This window comes from Pinus tabuliformis, chromosome 4_2, assembly GCF_031772625.1.
Source record: "Pinus tabuliformis cultivar Carrire ecotype Pingquan chromosome 4_2, CPIR1, whole genome shotgun sequence".
Taxonomy (NCBI): domain Eukaryota; kingdom Viridiplantae; phylum Streptophyta; class Pinopsida; order Pinales; family Pinaceae; genus Pinus; species Pinus tabuliformis.
The window spans coordinates 1,804,032-1,831,133 of NC_142304.1; the positions used below are offsets into that span (position 1 = coordinate 1,804,032).

A 27,102-nucleotide genomic window follows, 5' to 3' on the forward strand; every position below is an offset into this window, starting at 1 on the left:
GAAGCGCCATCCCTCCTATATATTTTAATCTTTTTCAGACCCGAGGGATTATCTCACAAAAAATTTCAAGCGCTTGTCTTTTTCGGCTTATTAAAGTGATCGGAAAGTCATCCCTTTTGTATTATTTTAATCTTTTTCGGACTAAAGGGATTATCTTACAAAAAAGAACTTCTGGAGTTTCCTTTTCGTCCCTTTTCAAACTCTATAAACAAGAAAAGGACCGAGTTATCCTTGTTGTTAAAATCATTAAAACAACAGCGACAAATTTGTCCACCTAGACAAGAACGAGTTTCACTATCGCTAGACTCATAAAAACATAGCGACAAGTTTGCCCGAAGGGAAAATTATAGAACAAGCATATGTTATCCTCCTCAAGCTTGAAAAAAATAAAGAGGTACTGGTCAGCAATGACTGGGGAAAAAGGGAAGAAAACTTGAAAACTTTATGGTAGCAGATTGCTCTTGAACATGACACTTTCACTTCATCTCCGTGATTGAGTTGGGTTGGGTCATTCCATTCACCGGTCGTCTCACCATTGGTCTTTCACACCATCCATCTTTTGGGGTTAACGCTACCAATTCATCTCAGTGTCACCGATATGTTCAAGAGAAGTCATTTAGTTGAGAAACCACAATCCAGTTAATGCCTCATCCACTGCAATACCTTCAGCCTTCATTTTCCATGACCACCATTCCTGAACTTTGTGTCGTCAGATCATTTTCACCTCCAGAAAATCATTTGCTTCGTTTCGTGTCGTAGATGTGGGATACATTAAGGCCCTCCTATGACGAGTCACTTCTTGTCGACATCAGCTCATTATCCAAGAAGTTGACTTAGAGACAACCCTTTCAGTGCTTTGAAACTTGCATGCCTCAATGGCAAGTTTCTCACTTCCGGGGACAGGTTGACATCAATGACCTTTGACCAAAAGATTTTGCGTGGTGTTTGATATCGGATCATATATTCACACCACGTGAATTTTACTGTAGTACCTTGAGGTTCATTATCATTATCGATGATTCCTCTCGCGTTTGTTAACAACTCACATTATTGGCTGGTAATCGAGCGATGCCTTTCCATGTTCGACTTTAAAACATCTCTTCACATGGATTGACTTGTACATCGGGCGAAGATTGAACGAGTTTGAAGACCCCGGATCTAGTTTCATCCATCCGGACTGGGATGTATTTAGGGATATAAAAACATCAAATGTACAAAGACGTTGCAAAGATGGTCATCCAAACCAAATATGATGACTCTACATCTGAAGAATCACCAGTCTGCTTCTGCGGACGACTATCTAATCTATGTACATGAAATGAATTTATAAAGTTGAGCATGGGAATGCCCGCCTCAGCTATATCATGAAAAATTATATTATGATGATGTATTGTATTGAATCTTATACAGGTCACCTTCCAGTTCGAAACCTCGGATCCTTATGATAAAGCATTTCACCCGACATCAAGATTTACAACTTCATGCTTTAGGGGGAAACTGTTATAGAAATATTTGGGCACTTCAACCCCAATCTTATATGTTGATAAACTAGGGCTCATCAACCCCTAAAAGAGTTGTTTCATACCCTAAAAGAACATGGTCATCTAATTACATCATTCCCCAAAAGTTCCACCTGAAAAACCATCCAGAAATGGCCTAAACTGAACCATATTGACTATTACACTGTCTAGGTGCGATGCATACTGAGTGATACACTGCTCAGGTACGATGCATACTGTTTGGGCCTTCTATAGGGTGTGATGGGCGAGGATGGACAAATGTCTGAGACAGTTTTCTAGGTGGTTGCTCATGGAATCTTCTAGAAACTTCTCCCATGACACTTGCCTCTCTGAATTTTCCCAAGGATGAGTAAGAGATCTAAACTTTAGTTATCTCTCCTCTTGTGGAACCAAATGTAACAAGTGGAATGACACTAATCAAAACCTAGAGATGACTCACACCCTTGCACACATCTATAAATGGATCCATCATCTAAGAGATCCGGGGGCTGGAATATTGTGAATTGCAAGGAAGTGCTGATAGTTTGTATTTGAGGAAAGAGCATTGTATTGTTGGTGTGATCTTGCTATTTCATGAGGTGAAGAGGGATTGATGCTAGATTAGACAACTGGGTTGTAATTCTCCCTTCTATTTAATAAATTTCTTCAAGTTTTCTTCCATATGATTGTGCAATTGTGAATGTTATCATTTGTGAATGTTGTTGTATGTTCATTATATATCTGATTATGTAATGTTTATGATATAGTAGATCAAGATGCTTTGATGGTTCTTTGCTACTGTGTTTCCACAAGTACTCTCCAAGCGGGATAAGTACGGGGAGGAGTTGCAAGCTCTGTCAAGGGGGGGAGAGATCAAGCAAGGGATTAAGCAGAAGTTCCAGGTTGGTTCCATTATCTTTCTCTTATCTATTATGCATAGAAGAAATCGTGAATTGCTTTAAACTGTTGTTTCTAGGGTAGCTGCAAAACCTAGAGGGCTAGTCATTCAAAAAGACACTAGTTTCCCAGAAACAAAGACTGATCCTAAAACTTTTGTACATACTCCTACACCTTGTAAAATTCCAGATAGATACAAACCACTCATCTTACCTCCTATACTCCATGCTTTCCCTGAAAGTCATTACCTATATCTGCCAAGGTTTGATGGTGAATGTGACAACATCACTGCTGAGAGACATATGCATAATTTTGAGACTTTCCTCGACCTTTTTGAAGTTGATGAAGAGGATGTCAGTATTAGGTTGTTTTCTCTTTCTTTGCAAGGCAAAGTCAAGAGTTGGTTCAAAAACCTACCGGCTGCAAGCATCTCAGATTTCCCGTAGTTTATCAAAGTTTTCCTTGACAAGTGGGTGGTCAAAGAAAACCCTTTCCTGATTCTAGAAGAGTATGACCAGCTGAAAAGATGGCCAGGGGAGACAGTACAACAATTTTTCTGCCAGATTCAATCAAGTCTATTGTTCGATACCTGCCAATATAAGACCTCCTCCCGACTTAGCTCTCTTACATTACCCGAATGCCTTTGATCCGGAAATGGAGTTTCAGCTGAGAGAAAGGAACCTTGCAACACTTGAAGAGATGCAGAACAATGCAGTAGATGTAGAGGCTAATTTGCTGATCAAAAGGGCAAAGTTGAAGGAAGAAAAGAGGGAGAACATAGATGCAGAGCACCTGACATCTTTAGAGGTAAAGCTCGACATTTTGGTGAGTGCAGTGGAGGAAATGATGCAAAATATCACCGTGAGAGATGAATTTTCCATTCAAGATCACCATGACCCACTTATCCCAAAAAAAGAAGAGGTTGTTGGCCCTAAACACTTGCCTGCTAATCCTAGCTACCATAGATCAGAAAATGGATTTATAGATCAATTTGAGGAGAAACAATCTGCTGATCTAATGTGTATGTTTGATGACATTACTTTTGATGATTTGCCAAAGTTTGATCAATATGACGATGATTATGTTCTCCAAACAGAAGCTAATCTTGCAGACCAATTAGCAGCTGGTTTGTGGGAGGAGGAAGTTCAGTTTCAACAGCTCGAATATAGTGATCAGCCGATGCATATCAGCTATGGCAGTGAGGAGGAAAGTGCAAAAAATTTGGAAGTAAGTGAAGGATATTTGCCTCTTTGTTTTACTTCATTTCAGTTCATCAGAGACAACTTTGATGCAATCAGAAATCAGTAGTCATTAAGTTTTGATCTTGAAAATCAAAAGGATAATGAAATTCTTGATCAGAGCTCCTTACCCTTGTGTTTCTCCTCATTTGCAAAAATAAGAGAAAACTATAAGCAAGCAGATAAGCGAGTGGTCAACACTATAAATGATAAACCTTCTCCTGAAATGGTTGAGGAAATCATTTGTGACGTAGAATCCTCCTTAGCTCTAGATTTGCAGCCACTGAGTTCCATTGAATTTCAAATTGCAGATGAAGGCTTGGAAGCTGAAACATGTGATCAAATGATGCAAGATGATTCTGTACCATTATGTTTTGAAGCATTTCAGTTTTTAAAGGAAATTTTTCATAATATCTCTAAAGAAAAGGATGAGAAGCCTGTAGAAAGTCATGCAGTCTCATTAGAACCAATGGAAAATAGGTTGCAGTAGTCTTTTCAAGTTTTTCATGACCCTATAGCTGATGTGTTGGATGATATCTGCAGTAAAATTCCTTCTCCATTAGCTAACTGTGAGCCTGAAAAGAGTGTTGATATAAACTTGATCCGACAACCGGTTTCATTGTCTTGTTCAGCAGGAGTCTCATTACAAAGCTCATCCGAACATTTGCAGTCATATCAGGAAAGTAAGGGTAAAGATGAAAGTTCATATTCATGTCATGAAGACTGCCTAGAATATAGCAGTAATGTATTAGATGGGTTGGAAATCAATATGAATTCCTATGAAGATCCTTTTGCAGCATTCTTGAGGTCAGCTAGAGGGCTCATGCTTTGCAATTTCATTAAGATTCAATCTGATTACAAGTTTTCATGGGAGTTTCCTTTCAGTAGTTCTCTCTTCTTGCTCATAAGCAAGCACTTGCGGAGAATTCAAACAACAGCCAAAATGCTTACATGGTTGCATTGGTTGTTCCATTTCACTTGATCAGGTGATGAATGGATCAATTAGAGTAGGTTTTGTTGAATAATCTCAATTCTGAGCATCTTTTTCAGTTTGTCAGTTGTGTTTTAGTCTGAGTCAATGCAGTTTATTGAGTCAAGTTTTTAGTATTTAGTTTGGTTTTTGGCCTTTGACTCCATGCCCAATGGATAGGCACTTGGTCTATAGTGTTCTTGGCACCTCCAAGGAGCTACCATCCTCAGCTGGAACCAATGTTAGTGTCAGTATTTGCATCCTTCCATCAGTGATCAAATTAACTCTTTTGTATCATATTAGGGTCCCATTCTGAAATTTTTGTCATTCCACTAGGTCATCGTACAAAAATTTGGTCACTGAACGTTGAATTAGGGTTTCCTTTACTCCTTTTAGAAATTTACCCCTTGGGCAACTCATTTCACCTTTTGCTGAAGTATACCATTAGTCATGACTTGTTTTCATCATGACAGTCATTTGCATCATAGTCATAGCCACTCAAAGTCTCCATTAGTTCTTAGGGTTTCCAAGGTCCACTAAAACATCATCTCCTGCATAAAATACTAGCAAGTGAAGGAGTAAGAATAAACAATATTTCATCAGCAAAATAGTTTGTAATTTGAATATCCAAGCAAAAATGTAATTTTATGGTTTTAATATGTAATAATTCTCATGGTTCCAAGTGTTGTAAGTTCAAAGTTCCATCAGCCAAAAGGAAGAGTTTCAAATTCATTATGTTTCCAAATCCACCAAGAAGATCAAATTAGGAGATCAAGTTCAAAGGTAAATTGTAAAAGACAAGTCAAGTTTGAAAAAGAAAAAGTGGGTCCCAAGACCAATGTTGAAAATTTAAACAAGGTATAAAGTCCATCAAAGACCAAGGGAAGGCTCATTTTCACTCTTATCCATTGACATCTCACTCACATACACTCCATCTACCTCCCTTGACCTTTTCCCATGCCCATTCCTCTGATTTGCCTCTCCTAGGGTTTTGAGGGCATTTTTCTTGGTTTCATGACCTCCATGGTTAAAACATCAACAAAACTTGTATCCTGATGTTATTACACCTTCCCCTATCCTTAATATACCTTACTAAACACTTCTCATCACTCATATCCCTCAAAATCATCATTTTCCTATAAACCCTAGCCTATTGCTACGCTTTTGCCACTTTTCTAGACTAGGCCTGTGTTTTGCCCTTTTGGACCCCTTCCCCTCACTCAATCCTTGAAATTATAGTTTCCCCTACTTCCCAACATCCCTACCTACCACCCAAAATTTTCTTAAGAATTTAGAAGCCCTCTATCCCCTTTATTTCCCTTCATTCCTATAAATTTCCCAAATCCACTGTTTTGCCTACACTAAACCCTAATTTCCCCTCCCATTGAGCTAGGGTTTGCTATGGAATCAGAGACATCTGAGCAGAGGAGGCATAAGGGAGGTAATATCAGCAAGTATGAGGCCACTCCAACTCATAAACATCATGTCTCCATCATTTTTCAAAAAAGTCATTCCAAGGGACAAAATCATTTGCCACACATAGGGCCAGTTTTGCTTCAAAGTATGTTTCCAACCAAACAGAGATGAATTTTACAAAAGTGAGAGAGTTTTTGTCCATCATAGGCAAAGGAACAAAAACCTCCTTCATTTTTTACACAGGTGTTATGGTTTTGGATAAATGTAAAACATACAGGTGCTACAAGAGGTTTTCTGCACTTCTGGAGAGACCTTGGGAAAATCAATTTTTATCCTAGCTTGAGTGTCCAAATGAATTTATCGATAATTCAAATAAAAAATATACTAGAATAGCTTTCCATGAGCTATCATGAGCTCAATTTGGAGTTGAGGAAAGGCTCCAAAAATGGTCTGAAAAAGGGCGGTGCACATAGGGCACCTTGGTGTTGCGCGCTGACCAGTCTTGGGAGAAACACTTTTTGATAGGTCAAATAAACTCCATTCTGCAAAATAAAGACATATCTGGAAAGTAGATAGGATAAGATTTCCAACGAGCTATCCTGAGCTCAATTTGGACACCGGGAAGGCACTCAAAATCAAGCTGCAACATGGAGGGCGTGCCTGGCAAAGAGATGGCGCTCCTGGCACAAAAATGGCTCATATGTTTGAATGTGTTGTTTATTCCAGCAATCATTTCATGTCTATTTTGTGATAGTTTTCAAGTTGATGAACATAATTCATGAGTTTTCATGCTCTGTTTTGGGGAAACTTTCATAGTCTGTAATCATTTCTTCAGTTTAGGAAAAATTCATGTGTTTTCATGCTTTTCCTAGCTCCTCATCAGTCTAATTCATCCCACACAAATACCCTTAAGTGTTAGGTTTTCTACCTACCTTGCCCCTTTGAATGTCTACAATCATATCTCATTTGCCTTGACCTAGTTCTTGACCTAATCCTCCTCGAGCAGCCCAATCAAACAAACAAAACCCTCTTCACTTTATACCTGGCCTTTAACCCTAATCCATCCAGCCCTCTTGGCTGTGATTCTTTGGAGAGAGCCCTCTTGGCTATGATTCTTTGGAGAGAGCCCTCTTCGGCCTGGTAGGGCTAGCTACCAAGCTAAAAGGTTGGTCTATGGTTACCTCAACTGGACTCTTCCTCAGCCTTGGAGATCCGAAGGAGTGATAACACCACAACCCTTTTCACCACCACCAGGGCTCCGCCCATTCCCAAAGACCAACCGCTACCGCTAACTACTACCCAAACTAGTCATACACTTATTGCACCTTCATGAAACTTCTCTAGCCCCGCGCCCAAAATGGCTTCCTCAAGACACTTCATTCAATCGCCAAGTGTGTGGGGTTTAATGCCCCGTGTTAATCACTTATATCAGTGTTTATCACCCCATAGGGAAAACATGAATACATGTTATGTACATATATAATATAAATAAAATTTGAACTTTAATTATTATTATTATTATTATTTTAATATTAATATATATATATATATATATATATATATATATATATAATTTCAAATTAAATGTGTCAATTTATTTATTATTTATTGTAGCACGTAAAAGAAGTTTTTTATCTGTTTATTTATGAAATTATCAATGCATTTATTCATTCATTTCTACAAATGCTTTTTATTATTAATAATAAAAAATAATTTTTTAAAATTTTAATTAAAGAATTTAGGCCTCTATGATCATTATCAAGTGTTTGAGACATGGTTTCAGCGATAATCACATCGAAATTCATTGGTTGGCGCGTTTCAAACCAACAAGTGTGGTTCATCGTCAAGACAAGGACAAGATGAAGAACCAAACCATGGCAACAGATTAAATAGAGAGATCGAGCATTCCAACGGCTAGAAAGAAACAACCAATTTGACCAAAGGTAACGACTATAATTGACTGGGCAACAACTATATTTGACCCGACCTAGATTTAGGGAAGAATTAGATATTTAATTAATAAATTAGTTAATTTGTTAAATTTATTTTATATAAATCTATATGTAATTAAATAAAACTATTTATATTTAATTAAAATAATATGAACTAAGAACATTAAAGGTAAAATAATTTATTATTTTCTTATAATACTATAGGGAATATAATAAATATTAAGTTAACTAATGATTGCAAAGTTTATTTAAAAGTAATTAAGCATTATATTTACAACTCAATAAATTCATATTGATGTTAATTACTAGGATAAAAATATAAATATTAATTCAAATAATGAAATAATTGGTTAACTTGCTTATTTATCTTCATCTAACTACAACTAAAACCATAATGTTGTAGGGAATCTTATAAAGTATCAATTAAAAAGATAATAAGTTAAATAATGAGTTTGATTACTATATCTATGAAAATATGATATATAAGTATTATCCTTGTATATAAATTCACATAAATATGAAATATTAGGATAAAAATCTAAAGTGTTATTAATTAATTAATTCATCAGATAATGTGTTTAAACTATTTATATCAACTAAATATGTTACTAATTATATTATGAATTGAACATAAATGTATACCAAATGGACATGTTACTAATTATATTATGAATTGAACTTAAATGTATACCAAATGACCAATTAATTAGTTAACTTGTTAAAAAAATAAAAAAAAAATAAAACCTAAATATTATTATTAAGTAAAATATAATAATTAAGAACATAAGGTTCTATAAACCTAATAATTACAATTAAAAATTAAATAACTTAGGAATAAATAGGTGAATAATAAAAGGAAAGAGTATCAAACAACAATCCAAAAGAAAGGGGAAATCCAAACAATCTAGAAGAAGAGGGAAAAATCCGAAAAGAAAACAATGACGAGGGAAAAAAGGGGGTGCGGAGGAGAGGGGGGGTGCGGAGGAAATGGCAGGAAATATAATTTATGCAATTTCTAATGTATAAATAATTTCAATTAATTTTTTAATTTTAAAAATTAATAATAGGTTTAATGAGATGCATGTAATTTAAAAATATCTGATTTTGTGATAACATTAACATTATATAAAATATGCAAAATGTTATAATTAATGAACAAACTAAAATACTTTCAAAATTCGTTTTTTTTTTAATTTATTTAACTGGTGACTTATCTCAAAGAGTGTTTTAACGGTGCACTCATTCATTCATTGTCAATCCAAAACCTGGTGGGCTTGAGTAATTAAATATTAAATATCATGGTTTTTGCAAAATGTTTTTTAACTTGTATAAATTTCAAAAGAAATTAAGTTTTTCTAGATATTTTCAAATTAATTTTTTATTTGAAATTATTGATAATTTTTTTATAGGGCAATTTTTGCCCATCAATTTTATCTTTCTTCCAAAATATTTTGTTTTGTAATTGTACCGCTAACCATCCTAGATATTGCAACCTTAATTTTAATGTAAATTAGTGTTTTACAAATTCTCAATTTTTTTTCCATATTATTTCCAATTTTAAATTTTTTTTTTTAACTATAAAAGATACTTTAATTGCAAATCAATCTTGTTTAAATATATAACCAATATAGATCCAGCTTAACTCTTGAGAGATAAATTTAATTATAATTAATATATATTTAAAATTTAATTTAATTTTTATTTTAATTGAGTATGCATTACAACCTCTACTATTTTTATTTTTTTATTTTTCTTTTCTTTTCTTTTCTTTTCTTTTCTTTTCTTTTCATTTCATTTCATTTCATTTCATTTTATTTTATTTTATTTTATTCTTATTTTAATGTTAAAAAAAAATTACATTATTGTATCTTTACAATACTAGGTTAGACCGAGCTTCTCAAAGCAATAATAAATCTACATGAAATATACCTCCCAGACCCAATCTTTTGTTTGGAAAACAAAGGTAATAGTTATAGTTTCGTACCCCGTAAAGCAAATAAAGCACAGGAAAGACATTCGTCCCACGTGTCCGCCACCTCGTGGCATGGAATCATGTAGAAGTATTCTGGCCTGTGCTGGGCTCCCAGGATCAGTTGGGCTTAGCTACTGGGCTTATTCCATCTTTACCCGCGCAGGATTTCTTGTGAGAACTGGTTCCAACTTTACATAGTCTCGGTCGAACATCTGTCCTAATCTGTTTTGCCGTTGATTGCAGATGGGAAACCTGACAAGGAGAGAACGAAGGGAAGTCTGCAGGGGTCAATTTCTACCAGAGGAGTCCTTCATGAGCTGGGAAAATTATTCAAATGCTCTGGGGCAGTTAGGGAGTAGATTTCGGGACAGAGTGTTTGCAAGGTCTTCGGCTGAGGTGGAAATGACCGAGGTTCGGGCTCGGAGTGGGCATGACATGAAGAAGAATCTAAATTGGTGGGATTTGATTTGGTTCGGAATTGGCGCTGTAATTGGTGCTGGGATTTTTGTTCTAACAGGCTTTGAAGCCAGATATGAAGCAGGGCCTGCAGTGTTATTATCCTATCTCATTTCGGGAATCTCTGCTATGCTTTCTGTGTTCTGCTACACTGAATTTGCTGTGGAAATCCCAATTGCAGGCAAGAAGCTTTTCAAATCTTTTATTTTCTGATTCCTGCAAGTTTTTGTAATTTGAGTCCGAATAGCCTTTATTCGTCACTTATGGCCTAATATAAACATATACTTCCATTGATAAGGCAAGAGAATCATACACAGGGAATTGAATTGGAATGGATCCATGTCTGGTAAACTCATTGACATATACTAACACACCTAATTCTACTACTAATATATCTATATACTAATACACTTAATCTAACTAATACACCTAATCTAATGAGATTGAGATTCAAATTAAGTACCCACTTGCACAGGGTTATTGAATTCAAATTAAGTACCTACTTGTCCAGCTGCATTGGTAACAGCCGACTGAACTTACCCCTCAAGGTGGGTTGTGTCTAGAAGGTCCGGTAGTCATTCACCCTCTGTATTAAATACGATGGAAATCTTTTTTCTTATAATTGAAGATCTGACCTTTGAAAGAAATATGAAAATGAGTTAAAGTTGTTACTCTTTGAATTTCTTAAACTGCTCAGCCAGCCTGGTGAACGTCATTAAAATTATTCATTTCATTTCCAGGAAGGCAAACACCAAATTTTTTTGAGACTGTTGTTCGTCTTGTGCTTATCATGCTTGACATTTTTGCCTACTCGCCTTGCCGCCCCTTTATTTTTTCAGGTAGACAATATGAAATTCTTCCTGTGCTTACAGATTACTATATCTTCATATTCATCATTTTCATAAGATGTTTTGAGCGATAATGGATTTTATTAATTTCTTGGGTGCCCCAAAATTTCATCTGACCATACTGTGTTCCTGGTTATATGGCGGAATTATATATATGGAGGAATTATATACATAGCGTTCCTTGCTTTCGATCCCTGTTATGATAATTTTGTTTTTTGTTTTGTTTATTTCCCTCTTTTCATACATGAGGTTTCCAGAGCAGTAATGAGGTGGGTATCTTGTTCTAATGAGGTGGGGATCAATTATTCATTTATTTGGATGATATATTAATGAGGTGGGGATCAATTATTCATTTATTTGGATGATATATTAATGAGGTGGGTATCTTGTTGAATGTGCAGGTATAGTAGGTTGGTTAATGAGCTATATTCACAGATAATTGGTTTTCAGCCTAATTCTCCATGACATAGGTCTGGTAGTTGGTTTTGAGTTTGATCTCTATGATATAGGTGTCTTGCTAAATATTTAGTTTGGTTTTTTTTTTAAGTTTGGAAAGACTGCATTTTTATCATGTCTAATATATCACTCCATCAGAGCAGGGAATTGAACCAGTAACTTCACATCAAAGAGTGTCTTAACAGCGCATTAACAGCGCATCGGGTCACCGTCTATCCAAAACCCATAAACTTAATTCAGAGATTTTAATAAATAAAGAACCATATATATATATATATAAACTGGTATTTGAGTAAATCTAAATTATAACATTTTCTTTTTTGAATTCACTAAACGTATCCATCTCACCTATTTTTTTAACATGCCTGCTGATTGACAGAGTTAAACTTGCTGCATATGTTGTTGAGAGGCTTATGAAGTACATAGTTTGTCGTTTCAACCATATACTCATTATGGCCAAAAAGGTAACCACCCTAATATTACTAGTGTTTTAACATGCCTATGTGGTTGACAGTGTTAACTTGCAACATATGTTGTGAAAGCCTTTCGAAGTACCTAGTGTGTCATTTCACCCAATAATGTTCTAGGATGATTGTGTTGAAAGTAACCATCCTAATACTGGTCTAGGATGATTGTACATTCTTGAAGTATTTGTGAAAGAGATCTAATATTGTAATATCTCACGATTAATTTACTCCAAATTTATATATTCATGTTTGTGTGTCCATGATTCTATCTAATGTAGGACTACCATATGATGTACGTTAGTTTCTTGGCACTGTTGCTTCTATAGTAGGAAAAGTAATTTATATGTTGCACTCTGTTTCAACCATCTGTGTAGTCCTCACTAGTGAGAAGTATCAGTAAGGATTTTGTTACATATCATCTTAAATATCTAATATTCCTTCAATTATTTACTTATGTTGATTGTGTAGGTGGGTCGTTTGCCTATCTCAGAGTGGAATTGGGAGACTTTGTGGCGTTCATAGGGGCAGGCAACATCCTATTAGATTGCGTCATTGGTGGAGCAGCAGTTGCAAGGTCATGGACATCCTACTTCGCCACACTCTGTAATCGCCAATCTAATGCTTTTCGCATTCATACAAACTTAGCTGAAAATTACAATGAATTGGACCCAATAGCAGTTGCCATCCTCTTCATAACAGGCATTGTCGCCATAAGGAGCACCAAAGTTACATCCAGAATAAACTCCATCGCCTCTGTAATTCATGTTGCGGTACTTTTGTTCATCATTATTGCCGGGCTAACGCATGCAAAAACATCAAACTACTCAGATTTTATGCCTTATGGAGTGAGGGGCATTTTCACATCAGCTGCAGTTCTCTTTTTTGCATATGCTGGCTTCGATGCAGTTGCAACAATGGCAGAAGAGACTAAAAATCCAGCAAAGGACATTCCTATTGGACTGGTTGGATCCATGGTGATCATCATAATGGTCTACTGTCTCATGGCTCTGACATTATGCCTGATGCAAAGCTACAAAACCATTGATCCTGATGCTGCATACAGTGTTGTTTTTGAAAAGGTAGGAATGGATTGGGCTAAGTACATAGTAGCCTTAGGAGCCCTTGAGGGCATGACCACTGTCCTAATGGTGAGTGTTGTAGGGCAAGCTCGGTACCTGACCCACATTGCGAGGACACACATGATCCCACCATGGTTTGCATTGGTGAATGAAAAAACAGGAACTCCAATCAATGCAACTGTCATAATGGTCACAGCCACATCAGTTATAGCATTTTTCACAAGCCTAGATGTCCTCTCCAACCTGCTATCCATCAGCACCTTGTTCATATTCAGTCTAGTAGCCATAGCACTACTTGTGAGGAGATACTACGTTTCGGGCGAAACAAGCATTAAAAATCAGCAAAGGCTGATCATTTTTCTGGCTATAATCATTGGATCCTCGGTTGCCACTGCTGTATACAGGGCTGTGAGTGATGGGTGGATTGGTTATTTAATAACAGTTCCTATACTGTTTCTAGGTACATTAGGATTAAAGCTGTTTGTTCCGCTGGCTAGAACGCCGAAACTCTGGGGGGTGCCATTGGTGCCTTGGACACCAGTTCTATCCATTGCCATAAACATTTTTCTTTTGGGTTCCTTGGATAAGGCTTCCTTCATCAGGTTTGCTGTTTGGACTGCCATAATTCTATTGTATTACATCTTCATGGGACTGCATGCATCATATGACACCGCCAAAGCTGCTGACGCAGAGAGGATGGGATTGATTGATAATATGCATTGAGTCCCTGCAGTGGAAGGAGGCAATTGAGCTCCACAATGTCACAATGGGATCTATGGTAGCTTGTAAACAGATGACTTTCGAGATTTTATTTATATTATACAAATATATAAAGTTATTAAATCGAATTTGTTCAGTGAAGTTTACATGTAATGGCCCATTGAGGCAGATGTATATAAGCTTCAGTGCAATGCACGGGGAGTATAGCAATGTTTCTGCAGACACCTTTGAAATTGAGGAACATGCAAATGCCGTTAGTATTGTGAGACACTAGTAATGCTAAAAATGTTTTGGTGCATTACACTATGAATGAGGCCCATTGATAAAATTGTTTTAGTTTATTTGGAGGATCCTTTGGCTCGGTCCATGAAACTTTCTGATAAGTTAAGTTTCGTCGACTTCCTCTAGAATACAATATGAACATCTCTTTATTGTGGCAGCTTGCTTGCTTTATATATGGAGCATAATGTATTTCAGCCTAGAATTACACAAGAATGAAAAAGCTCCATACCTTTTATTTTTTCTCATTTTTCATTTTGGTAACAGTTGGATATCAAGGAACCTTCTGAAATTCTCAAGCGCACAAGTGGAACACAGCCAGGGTCAATTACACTACCAAAAAATATGGCAGTGGAACCCCTTAATGCCGCCAGTGGCTTCCTTAAGCGATTTGGAGTGATTAAAGTTAAGTAGCATAGAAAAAATCTGAGAAGCTGGAAGAATTTTCTTGTCAAAGTAGAAAAAAGACTATAGATTCATGTTTTCTTTTGAACTTGTACTGCTTCTAAACGTGAAATCAAGGGAGGTAAAAATCAAGAGGTACAAACTCGAGGATAGATTGACTGAGGAAGAAGGATGGGTGGGGTGGGCGTGGAATTTTCTTTAAGACAAAATAATATTATTGTTGGATGGGTGGGGTAGGGGTGGAATTTTCTTTAAGACAAAGTAATATTATTGTTGCATTTGAATCAGTTAACATTTAAACAAGGAAGAAATTGAATTACACAACAACAACACACAAAGTATTTATCTGGTAAAATTTTGACATATTTTATAGTGTGTCAAGAAATTTCCATTGGACAACAACATACAAAGTATTTATCTGGTAAAACTTTGACATATTTTATAGTGTGTCAAGGAAACTTCCACGGGGCAAAGGATAGGAATTCTTATTACTCCATAGTCAAGAATGACTCTCCACCATTTTGTATTCTGTAATCACTATTTTAATACAAAGATTTTGTTACATAACTCCCTATAATTACACAACTGCCTAAATTACACAGCTGCAATAAAACTAAATATAACTAAATTTACTAAGATAATTATATTATTAACATTAATTAATTATTGTCATTCTTTGACAATTATTACTACTTTTTTTTTCAGAAAGAAAATCATGATATTATATTGAGGATATATATACAAGATATTCAGATAGTTCTATATGAGATTGGAAACTCATGAATACTACCGATACGCAACATAGCACATCATGTAAAACAGATTACCATCATGCTGTATGTTCATATGATCAAATCCCAAAATCAGAAAGGACAAAAACCATTGCATCATTCAGCTGATTGGAAGATAAAGAGCAGAGATGGAAGAGAGAACATATTTGGCAGAGATAGAAGAATCCTCAAAAAATTTTAGGTTCCTCCACTTCCAAAGAGACCATAAGGTGATGGGAAGAATAGGCCGAAGAGTGTTTTGTCGTCCCCACCAGGCAAACGCTGCATCAACAGAGATGAAGTTAAGATGCTGAAAAGAAAAAAACTGTGCAAGTTCATACCAGATTTGTTGTGAGACAGAGCATTTGAAGAAAAGGTGGAAGTTTGTCTCCTCCTCCATTTTGCAGAGAACACATCTACTGGGACCGTGCCATGATTGTCTCCTCAAGGAATCCCAAGACAATTTTTTGTTGAAAAGCACCAGCCAGGAGAATAAGGTCACTTTGAGGGGACATCCAAGCTTCCACCAGAAGACTGGAAAGCGCTGTCTGTTCGATTTGATTGAATTCGAAATGAGGTCGAAATATATATCTTTTACAATTGCATGAGAGGAAGAGTAGGGGAGGGACCAGATTAGATGATCATCATTTGTAGAGCGCAGGACTCCTCCCAGCTGGAGAGAGGAAATAAGATTGGTCCAAAATGGGAACAGGCCCGGTAGAAGACCTATGTCATCAGCATCTCGAAGCATGAGTGAAGACAATTATTACTACTTACAAGTGGCATAGGTGGCCAACCTATCTCTAGGAGACACTGCCACACTCGAGGATAGATTGACTTAGTATGAAGGATGTGTGTGGTGGACTTCTGTTACCCGACACATCCAAAACCCTCACATGTCACGATTCCAACGTATTGGACACAGATTCGTGAGGACACATGTTAATGCAATGTCACGATTCCAACGTATTGGACACAGATTCGTTAGGACACATGTTAATGCATGTCCGACAGGTTCCCTTAGTTTGTCCTGCAATTCAGACATGTGTCCTTCCCAAAAAACCCAGATAATAGCAGCAAAAAAGTGGTGCCCGCTTTCAAAAACAATAATTTTCAGACTAGGATTCTATTGAACCAAATTGTTGCCTACTGCTTCAAAATAGATTGCCTTATTCTCAAACATATAGGACATACTAAACCTGGATAGGTATTAAGCCTCTCCAATCAGAATTGATAACCAATTGTTGTTTCTTTCAAGCAAGCTCACTAACTAGGTTCACATGTTTTCGTTGAAATATTTTATGCTAAAAGAGATAAGCCTCTCCCATCAGAAATGATAACCAATTGTTCTTTCTTTCAAACAAGCTCACTAACTAGGTTCACATGTTTAAGTTGAAATATTTTATGCTAAAAGAGATAAAGACCTCCTTTGGGCAAGGATAAAAAAGCAGAAAAAAAGATTACTTTTCGTTTACTTCTACAAAGTTCACTTTATATCTAGGTTGTAAAAAAAACTTTTGATGTTCGTCAAAATCCAGTGATTCCTAGAACTGCCAAATGACCCTTCGAGAGCAAAGGCAAGACAAAGTTGCCCGTTCATTCCTATGGTTAAGATTGGGTACGACTTTTTACAATGATAATCTGTCTAGAAAGATACGTATCATAATGATTTATTATACCAAGGGACTTGAAAGATACTTATCATAATGATTTATTATACCAAGGAGTTGAGTCTCAACTTTTTTTCTTTTCCTTTTTTATGTGGTTTACAAATATTAGAGATCTTCTTCTTTTTTTCTTTCTTTTTTCTATATGGTTTACAAACACTAGAGATCAGTGACCGCTACATCTACAGAATATTTGTACCAGGCAAATCCATCTGAAGGGATCACTTCCTGCCATCGCAACCATGGAACCTGACCCTGAGAATATCGAAAAAATTAAACCCGTGACCTTTCAATAGCAAAGGTGCTTTAAAGACAGGGACTCAACCAATTAAACTAAGTCTCAACTTTCTATTGGCTAATCAATCATAATAAATTCCAACTTGATTTCTATTAAATTCACAAATAATTTCTTGATTTTTCCCAAAATCCCCGCTTTCGAATATATGCAAGTGTATGCTAATAAACAATATGAACATCTCTTGGGACTCTATTGAACCAATTAAATGAAGAACCTACATATTTCCCTTTGTCCAATCCTAAATGCCATGACACCATGCACCAATGCTACTTCCCTTGATTCCAGATCCTCCAATCTCACCTTCATTCTATTAATCTATTCAACCTATTGTTGGAGTTTAGAGTTTTCGACCACTAACTCCATCACATTCAGGAAAATATAAAAATGGCCTACCACCAAATGTACTATGTTTTTGAGAAGATTGAAAACACAATGCATATTTTAGATATTATCAGCTGTATTTGCCAAAATAGACCTAGATTCAATTCTCGACTCCTTGGCAAAATAAATACATTCCTCCCACTATAGTAATTTCTTCAATCCTCCATCCACACCTTTTGCTTAACAGCCCGTCCCAACAATGTACGCATCTTCCTCTTGCACTATCAGCTACCACTATTCCCCCCACTTCTTAGCATGTTCATATATATTCCCAGAAAACCTACATTGCCAAAGTTCGACATAAAGCAAAAATAGACAAGTAACCTCACCCTATTACCATTCCTTTGCTAATGACAACAATAGCATCTTCGCTTCATCTGAGTTCATTCATTAAACTCAATGGATAAAGCAGCTCACAGGACTATATTAGGGATGATCTTGTATGTACACGTCCCTGCCAACTCAGGAAATCCTCCTCTTTGGTTGTTTGATAAACTCCGCCACATCTATTTGACTCGGTTCCAATTGAACCCCCCTAACAGACTATAGCATTTGCCACCCTAAAAAAATTTATACCCTCTTTTTACGTGGAGTGATCTTCTATTGAGATCCTAGTAATAAGTCCTTCAACTCCTCCCAAATAGTCCTAGTCCCTGGAGACGTGAATCAGCAATCGTCCAGCTCCCTGAAGCCTTCCAATATTTTGATTTACACGTAGAGCCAGACCTTGATTTAAATTTGTGAACTCATTAAATGATTCAACGAGATTTTCAAACCAATTAAGGTGAGGTTAACATGGGCATCATGCTCTACCTTTCAGCAGAGACTCAAAATGTCCTTCTGGGTGGGAATATGAGGAAAGATATTGTGTGAGAATATGGGCAAAGATATTGTGTGCATAGATTACAGGTGCAGATAGTTTTCACATGAAGCATTCCCCTATTTTTGGATTTAAAATATTTCATAGATGTCTTCTAGTCGACCCTAACCGAAACTTTAATTAGGCAATTTGTGGGTTTTCACAGTCCAACATGAAATACCATTTTTAGGATTATTTGCCTAAAGTAAGTCATTATCCATGACTTGTATCTCATGAGCATTAGTCAAAGTCACTGATTTCTCATGGTCGTGCATCAGATGATGCTCACAAGGGTAAAGAAATGAGATGGAACTAGTGAAAGATTTGTACAACATTAATTATCACCTCTAAGGCTTGCACCTAATAAACAAGGTTTCCCAAGAGGTCACCATCTCAAGATTCCTCTTTCTCAAACATATTTAACCATTTTTCCTCATGGTCAAGCCCACTTAGCTTGATACCACATTTCCAAAACTTAACAAGCATTTTCCCTATGAACTGTTCATTCAGAGTTCCATTGACTCTTTACTTAAGTGAAACCACTAATTAGAATAAACTGTTCATTCAGAGTTCCATTGACTCTTTACTTAAGTGAAACCACTAATTAGAATAAGAAGTTCATGAGAAACATAATATTGGTACCAAAAACACAAAAGAAAAAGTATCTCAAGACTAAAATGATATCAATTGCATTCAACATTAACTTATAATTATCCCAGTAATTTTTCTTTCTAGCTAAAGAAACTTGTCATTCATCAAAAAAATATATTCTTGCTGATATCCGTTGGACGAGAATTTGTCTCATGTTTAATACTGGTAACTGAATTATTACTCCAAATACTTGTCCATGAAGAAATAAATGCATGGCTAGCCAGAGACATGAATACGACTCACTTTTCACAAAGGCCAGCCAGAACCATAACCTCTATTCCTACTTACGGAATTCAGAAACCTTAAAGTTTTAACTGAACGTTGTAGAAGACAAGCTTGATCTAAGCACATTAGCTATAAATCACCGTAAGAAACCTTATTTGACTACAAGATTCAAACAGATATTAAGTCTTTTCAATGATCGTTAACATTTAACTAAATATTTTATGGCCTATGAATGACCCACGACACTAAAATATGGACAAACCAACTTTATATAAACATTAAAATGGTAAGCTCAACATACAAAATAGTTCCAATATTATCTTTTGATGTGTATTCCAAAGATGTAACACCAGAGTTCAATATGAAATCAGTAACATAAATTTAAATACGGTAAAATGCAGAGGTAAAATCTATGACAATAAAAATTGAAAATAATCAAGAACAGAAGAGACTTGGGCATTTGACTAAGGACTGCTAAGTCGATTATTTAAGATGGAATTGATATTTAGGAAGTAAATTAACTTTCCAGAGAGGATATCTTCTACAAACTTTGACCAATTATGCATAATCTTAAATTACCATCTTAACTCGAAAATTTGTATTTTAACATTAACCAAAGACTGGATATCTTAATTCTACCATAACATCCACCCACCAGCATAGATATTAGTTTGTAGTTCTTGCACAGCAGAAGTGAGATAACTGTGGGACCAATTTTATAATAAAAAATAACAAAGTTATAGACATGGAAAGAGAGATGAATGGATTATCGTTAAAGTGAAAACTAGGCATGGGGATGTGGTTAGGCATAACTCAAACGATAAGCCTATACCTATAGAACCGTAAATAAACATAAGTATTTAGTTGAGACTATAGAAGTAAACTTTAAACATAAATTACAGAAACATAATTCTCGATATATAATTTATAACACCAACCTGCAGCCACAGAACTGGTTACAAAGAAACAATAAATACGTGTGGGCATATAACATAGCAGACAGGATAATTCCTCAACAAGCATATCAAATTCACGAATTAATGAGAATGGTTCTAAAACAATTGAACAGATAAGAATGATGTAAAATGAATTCTTCACGAGAAACACCTCCAAAGGGACTTGTGCAAACAAAATTCCACTACATTCCTAACTTGGGTATTCTGTACTCTGTTTCTATGCAACAGAAAATTTGATTTATATAATCAGTAATGGATATAATCATTCTGTTTTAGGTCTCAAGCTTCAAAAGTGACCATTTATAGCAGCAACAGAAAAATGCTTTATATATGCAAAACTTATATAAGATGTGCCATTGCCAATGAGCCATTCAATCAGTAGTCAGCCTCTGCAACTTTGGCACAGACTGTGTGCTAAAGTTATTAATACAAAACAAAGATTACTACTCAAGTCTCAGTTATATTGCCTAGATATCACAAGCAACACTTAGTTGTATTTACCAGACATTATGCCTCTCAGCTCATTAGCGTGCTCCTCATTACTAATGTGGAGCACTTCTCGAAGATCTGTGAGGAGAGTTTCAAGTTTCCAATTATGAGTTCCCTGAAGATAGAGTGCCTTGAGTACAAAATGATAAGCTAGGAGGTACATCTGTTTTAAAGTTGCTTTTCCACGTATTTCAGAGGTATTACCCGGATGACATATTTTTTGGTCAACAATTTCCAGATAAGGAATAGAGATTGTAATTGTGTTCTCAGATTCAGTAGGGGAACTGAGATCTTTGAGTGAGGCTATTTTCGCAACCTTAACAGGAATGTTATGAAGATTTTCATCTTGTGTCTCAGTACCATCCATATTTTCTTCAATCAGGATTTTCCTTCTGCAGGCTGAACCATTATTGGACTGATCCTTAGTTCCCTGCTTTCTCTTGGAAGATTTTTTGGTTAGCTGACTACTTCCATCATTCCAGGTCTCACACTGCATGTCTGCTTTACATTCTCCTGATAATTCGGAAACCTTAACTTCATTTTGATTTTCATTGGTTTCATTAGATCTTTTCACTGATTTTGAAGCCATATTCTCCACATTTCTGACAGAAAGCAGTGAGCACTTTGGATTTGGTTCTTTTATTCCCACATTCTGTTTAAGTACAAAACAAAACTGTCAGAATCATGCTTGAAGTTGTATCTTCCTTTACCAAGTATCACTAGAGAAGTATGTCAAGACTCAAAACCAATTTGACAAAGAATTCAAGGAATGCAAGAAATACTTTCTGATGTTAAAGATACGCATATCATTTATGTTTGTCACAAGATATAGGGCCATCATATATGAAATCAAACAACTAAAGGTGATAGAATGGAACTTTACTGAAAAGATAATAACTTCACAGGTCACATTTAGTAAATACTAAATATTAAAACAATTTGCTCATGTCTTTTTCCTTCCCTTTGCACAGGCATGATATAGTAACTAGTATTTCTAAGTAAGTTGCAAAGAGAAGATAGAAGTTTTCTAAATAGAGACTCACGTCAGGAAGCCATCTGCATAGTCCACACACATTGCATATCCTAAAACATCCAGTAATATAACATGCAAAACTTTTTCGATATGTCCATGGTATCTAGTACTACATAACTAATGCCCACAATTTAAGTGACAAGGGTGTTGAACCATCTGCCCAAGGCATGTTGTGCATAGGAAGCCATAGGTCATAAGTTCAAATCTAGTCGAGTCCCTAGGGGTTGCTGGTCCCTATTGTGCTGGATATTCCAGGGAAAAGGGGAATCCCACAAGGTTTTCCTTTGGAAAAAAGTAAAAAGCTAACATCCAATTTTTAAATTATATATAATTTTCATGGCTTTGTGTCCAACATATTGACAACGACATTGAGATAATGATTTGCACATCGCCAAATCATAATTGAGAATGATAAACCCTGAGGCATCAAGTCAATCAAAAGCGTACCAACAAAGTATTGTTACACAACAAATCTGGTTTAATGACCTATAATCATAATAAATTGCTGCCCATCAATCAAAAAGAAAAGAACACAACAAACCATGGAAGCTAAGTAGTACCATGGGTACGTGTACCAAGACATCAGATTCTTCATACCAGTACCCATAGCCATACCTACAAACCAGAAACACACCCGTATCTCACCATACCCATCAAAACCTTCTCTTACCTCCCCCATACCGTTGGCATAATTCAGAGGCAAGCCCTGATTTTGGGTGCACGGATGTTGCTTTTAGCATGGAAAAGTCTTTTAATCATTAAAACACCCCAATAAGGTTGCGTTTAGGGTGGGTCCAGCTGGAAACCCTATAACAACCAAGCTCCGACCCCTTTTATGCCATTAAACCCTCATTCCATGCTCTCTTTTGCATTTTCAGTTTTGCTATGAGAGCTTGGAAGAGACCAACTGAGAACAAGAGGTGAAGTAGGGCACTCTTCACTGTTATAATTGTAGGAAATTGGTGTCCAGGCCAGCAGTTCACAGTTAAGCATTAATCGAATTTCGAGTTTCAGATTTTTCTGCTTGTCATTTTCACACCATGTCTGGAAAGGGGATGAATATCAATGTTCGATGTTTAATCATGAATGTCAATTGACGAATGGAGGAAATTGGAATGATTTGAATCATTGTTGATTTACATTAATTTCAGTTCTCCTTTTTTCCATATATTATTGTATATAAAAAATTTGGCATAGGTACCCTTGACATACTCCCATCCCCTGTTTTGAAATTACTGTACCTGTACCTGCACCGGTTCCTCAGTACTCATTCCCTGGTAACGTAGCATGGAAGCTTATCTTAAGTGGAGATATACATCAAGCATGTCAAGTATGCTTTCATTATAGGTATGCGTACAGGTTAGAAAAATTATGAGTCCCTAAAAGGAGCTTTGTCACATGATATTTCTTGAGGCATGTCTCTGTATTAAGATTTAGGATCTTTACATAGAAGGCGGACACTATCTTGTGAATGGTAGGTGTTATTAGAACCCTATTCTGTTTCAAGGTACAGTGTACCAATAGTTGGAACTGATGTCAGACAAACATTAGACATTGACAGCAACTCTACAAAACTTAGTGATTCAAAGGTCAGGGTTTCTTCTGTCTATATACCTCCGGCAGAATTTGCCATGGTATGTCCTAGATTTTTCAGAAGAACATCATAACAAAAAATAATCATCCATTCTCTGTAGCCCCTACCTTGAGAGAGTGCTCCTTTGTTGTTCAAATCCAATAGAAGATACCACAACTTGCAAGGACTGAACATGAAGGCTCAAATAGCATAAAAGGCCTCCTTTCTGATAAAAAGTAATTTCAGAGTGCCATTTCAAAAGAAGGAGCCATCTGCACACCGCATACTCCTGTCATGTTTATAACACGGACCTTACTTCCAGGGACATTTGAAGGGGGTTAAGTTGTTAACTAACACTTCAGTTTTGCAAAAATCCGTTTTCACAAGTCGAGTCCATTCTGCCAAACAATCAAGTTCAACTAAACAGGGCTCCATAACAAGCGAGTACAAGGCCTCCAATGCCATTACTTGATGCAATTTACTTTTAACATTGATTTGAAAATTGCTAAATCACAACTAAGAATAATAAACCGTGATGCATTCAAGTCAATTAAAAGCATACAAACAAAGTACTTGTCAAATATTAAATTTGGGTTACTGAACTATAATAATAATGCAGTGCTACCCATCATAGATTTCGCCACCAGCCATAAGCAATCGCCATGGAAGCTTATCTTATATGGAGATTGACATGAAGCATGTCAATTATGATTGCATTATAGATGTGTGTTCAGGTTAGAAGAATGGCAAATCTCTAAAACATGCTTTGCCACTTGATATTGGAACTCAGGAGCTTTAGAGAGAAGGTGGACCCTATCTTGTGAATGGAAAACCATGGTAGATGTTATGAAACAGAAACACCCATTCCGTCTCACTGTACAGTGTGCCGTGTTGGAATTGATATCTGTGTATAAATTGATTGGAATCAATGGAGTTTGAACAACAAAAAATGATGTCATAGACTAGGTTGCTGACCAAGTGAGAAAACAAAAACGTTGAAAAGTATCAGACAAACAACAGACACTCGCAGCAACTCTACAATACTGAATGATTCAACAGTCGGGTTTTCTCCTGTCTATACAACTCTGAAAGAATTTAACATGGCATGTCCTAGAACTGTCAGAAGAACATCATAACAAAAGATGACCGATCTTTCTCTTGAACATTTAACTTGAGAGAGTGCTCCTTTGCTGCTCAAATCCAATAGAAAATTGGCGCACAACTCTCAAGAACTAAACTTGAGGACACAAATGCCCCACAAAGAGCATAAAAGGCCTCTTTGAAAAAGGCCATTCTGAGAAAAAGTAATTTCGAACTACAATTTTAAAAGAAGAGGACCATGTGCATACCAAGTTGATTTATAGCAGAAACCTTGCTTCCAGGAGCATTTGAAGGGGGTAACTAACACTTTCAGTTTGGCAAAAGACCACTCTCATAAGCCCAATCCATTCTGCCATATAATCAAATTAAACTAAAAAGGTTCCATAACAAACCAGTACAAGGCTACCCGCGGGGCATAGAAAAGTCGGTGAGAGGGTTCTGTTAAGGCATTCCCTTGTGAAAAGGTCATTGGTTCGAAACCTTGTGGGCATATATCTAATCATGAGTACAGGTTGTTAGGTTAGGTTAGGTCAAGTGTAATCCCAGGTGCTTGAATGCCCCTGGCTCGCAGTTTCTCAAGTCACCGTTTAGACCTGCCAATTTGCTGACAAGCTAACCAAAAAAACTAAACCAGTACCAAGCCTTCAATGCTATTATCTGATAAAATCGCAGTTTCTCAAGTCACCGTTTAGACCTGCCAATTTGCTGACAAGCTAACCAAAAAAACTAAACCAGTACCAAGCCTTCAATGCTATTATCTGATAAAATCTATTTTTAACGTTGAAGGCTACACTGTGTCACTGAACACCTAACAGTTATCAAAATATAACTCGTGACAACTGATTGATCAATACCAGCCTCTAAACTCACTAGTTTCAACTCACTACTAACAGATAAATCAGAAGTATAACCAAAGAAATCCAGAGCTTCTATAGTTCATGCACAGAAAAAATATAATACCAATCACTAGAAAAGAATATCTGATATCTCTTACAGTAACAAGCTTGAACATGAAACTCGAAAATTATGATAAATAAGCTTTTAAACAAATTGATCCAATACCCTCAAAGCTTGACCCACAACCAGCACAATCACGGATATCTAAACCACCTATTGAAAATGGACATCTGTTCAAATCCAATTAAAAATATGTCGAAACACATACCTCTGAACTGCTAACCCACTTGCCGTCTATCCAATCCTGATGAAGCCGGAGCTGTGTTATATCGTACTCCAATTTCTCCAAAGTCTGGCCGAAGTAAATAACATATTTATTTTGAGGCAGAATGCCATCAATAACTCCCTTCCACCAACCATCTTGATCATATGCATCCACTTCTTCATTAAGGAAAAAGCATTGTCTATTCAAAGCTGGAGGTTCGGGCCTTATCAGATGTGCTTTTACTTTTTCCTTCAATTTTGATTTCTCATCATCAGTCATCAGGTCCCTGAATTCAACCAAGAAAACACTGCCAATTTTCCTGAGTATGGTTGCAGGAAACCAGGCTCCACTGAAGCCTTCTTCATCACTTGAAACCTCCACAGAGACGCCCTTTTTTAGACTCATATTGGCCTTTTCTCTCTTCAAACTAGTTAGGAGACTGTCACAGAATGCACAATGGTGTGCCCAAATGAGATATAAAGGATTCTGTGAGAACCCAGATGAAAGATTTGGATCATACTCACTGCCAAAATGGATCTTAAATGAGGAAGGTGCACGGATCTCCTCATTTTCTAAAATGATTCAAAGAAAATGGGCAGTACTGTCAAAGAAAGAATGGAAGAATGTGGTGGCACTGAAATGAAATCAGTGTTGATGTTGCGTTGAGGATTTTTAAATTGCATCGGGGATGGAAATGGTAGATATTCAGAAATCCAACGCAATGATCACAGATTTGATTGATCATAGGCCAGTTCACACTGCAGGATTTGGATGCTCATCGATTGATCATAGGCCAGTGCACACTGCAGGATTTGGATGCTCATCGACAATAGACATGGCTTTGAAATTCCAATTTCATTAATCATGATAGAGCATAAAGGCAATTGCGAATGGTCTCAAAGCCTCATATCTAAGTGTACACACAAATCTGCGTACCATACATATCATAGTGTTATATGAATGTGATTATACACTAGTACCCTATATAAGTAAGTTGCGTTGAGGAACGGATATGTCATATCTCAGTAGTTTATTAGTTTCATATATAATGTTGCAGAACATAACTTCTTTTCTCTTTTTTTTAGGTTAGAATAACTTTACATAAATTCTCATGTTTTTTTTTTACATCATATAAATGCTTGGTGTTATTTTACATGAGAGTGTTTGAGTGGCATTAATTACCATTATTAATGAGATAGATACAATTTTCTTATTTATAAATCAGTTGAAATTTATATTTATTTAATAATATTTTTTAAAGTGGCATTACTATGATTAATGAG

The 27,102-nt window shown here is 36.2% G+C and overlaps 2 protein-coding genes across 2 annotated transcripts; one reads left to right on the forward strand and one right to left on the reverse strand.

Moving 5' to 3' along the window:
* Positions 1-9,911: 9,911 nt before the first annotated feature.
* Positions 9,912-14,093, forward strand: LOC149168087 (cationic amino acid transporter 1-like). Its single transcript, XM_089428113.1, has 2 exons — positions 9,912-10,581; positions 12,640-14,093. The coding sequence occupies exons 1-2, from the start codon at positions 10,188-10,190 to the stop codon at positions 13,971-13,973; spliced, it is 1,728 nt and encodes a 575-aa protein (XP_089284239.1). The 5' UTR covers positions 9,912-10,187; the 3' UTR covers positions 13,974-14,093.
* Positions 14,094-20,685: 6,592 nt separating this feature from the next.
* On the reverse strand, positions 20,686-26,828 carry LOC149168088 (uncharacterized). Its single transcript, XM_089428114.1, has 2 exons — positions 25,823-26,828; positions 20,686-21,602 (listed from the first exon to the last, which is right to left on the reverse strand). Exons 1-2 carry the CDS (start codon positions 26,222-26,224, stop codon positions 20,949-20,951), a joined length of 1,056 nt encoding a protein of 351 aa, XP_089284240.1. The 5' UTR covers positions 26,225-26,828; the 3' UTR covers positions 20,686-20,948.
* Between the last annotated feature and the right edge of the window lie 274 nt (positions 26,829-27,102).

What these genes read in the sequence shown, in the direction of transcription:
- LOC149168088 (XM_089428114.1), bottom strand. Translation starts at nt 26,224, where the DNA reads ATGAGTCTAAAAAAGGGCGTCTCTGTGGAGGTTTCAAGTGATGAAGAA. An exon ending in AGTGGGTTAGCAGTTCAGAG is followed by an intron (nt 21,603 to 25,822) that starts GTATGTGTTTCG and finishes GTACTTAAACAG; the next exon opens with AATGTGGGAATAAAAGAACC.
- LOC149168087 (XM_089428113.1), top strand. Translation starts at nt 10,188, where the DNA reads ATGGGAAACCTGACAAGGAGAGAACGAAGGGAAGTCTGCAGGGGTCAA. An exon ending in TGTGGAAATCCCAATTGCAG is followed by an intron (nt 10,582 to 12,639) that starts GCAAGAAGCTTT and finishes TTGATTGTGTAG; the next exon opens with GTGGGTCGTTTGCCTATCTC.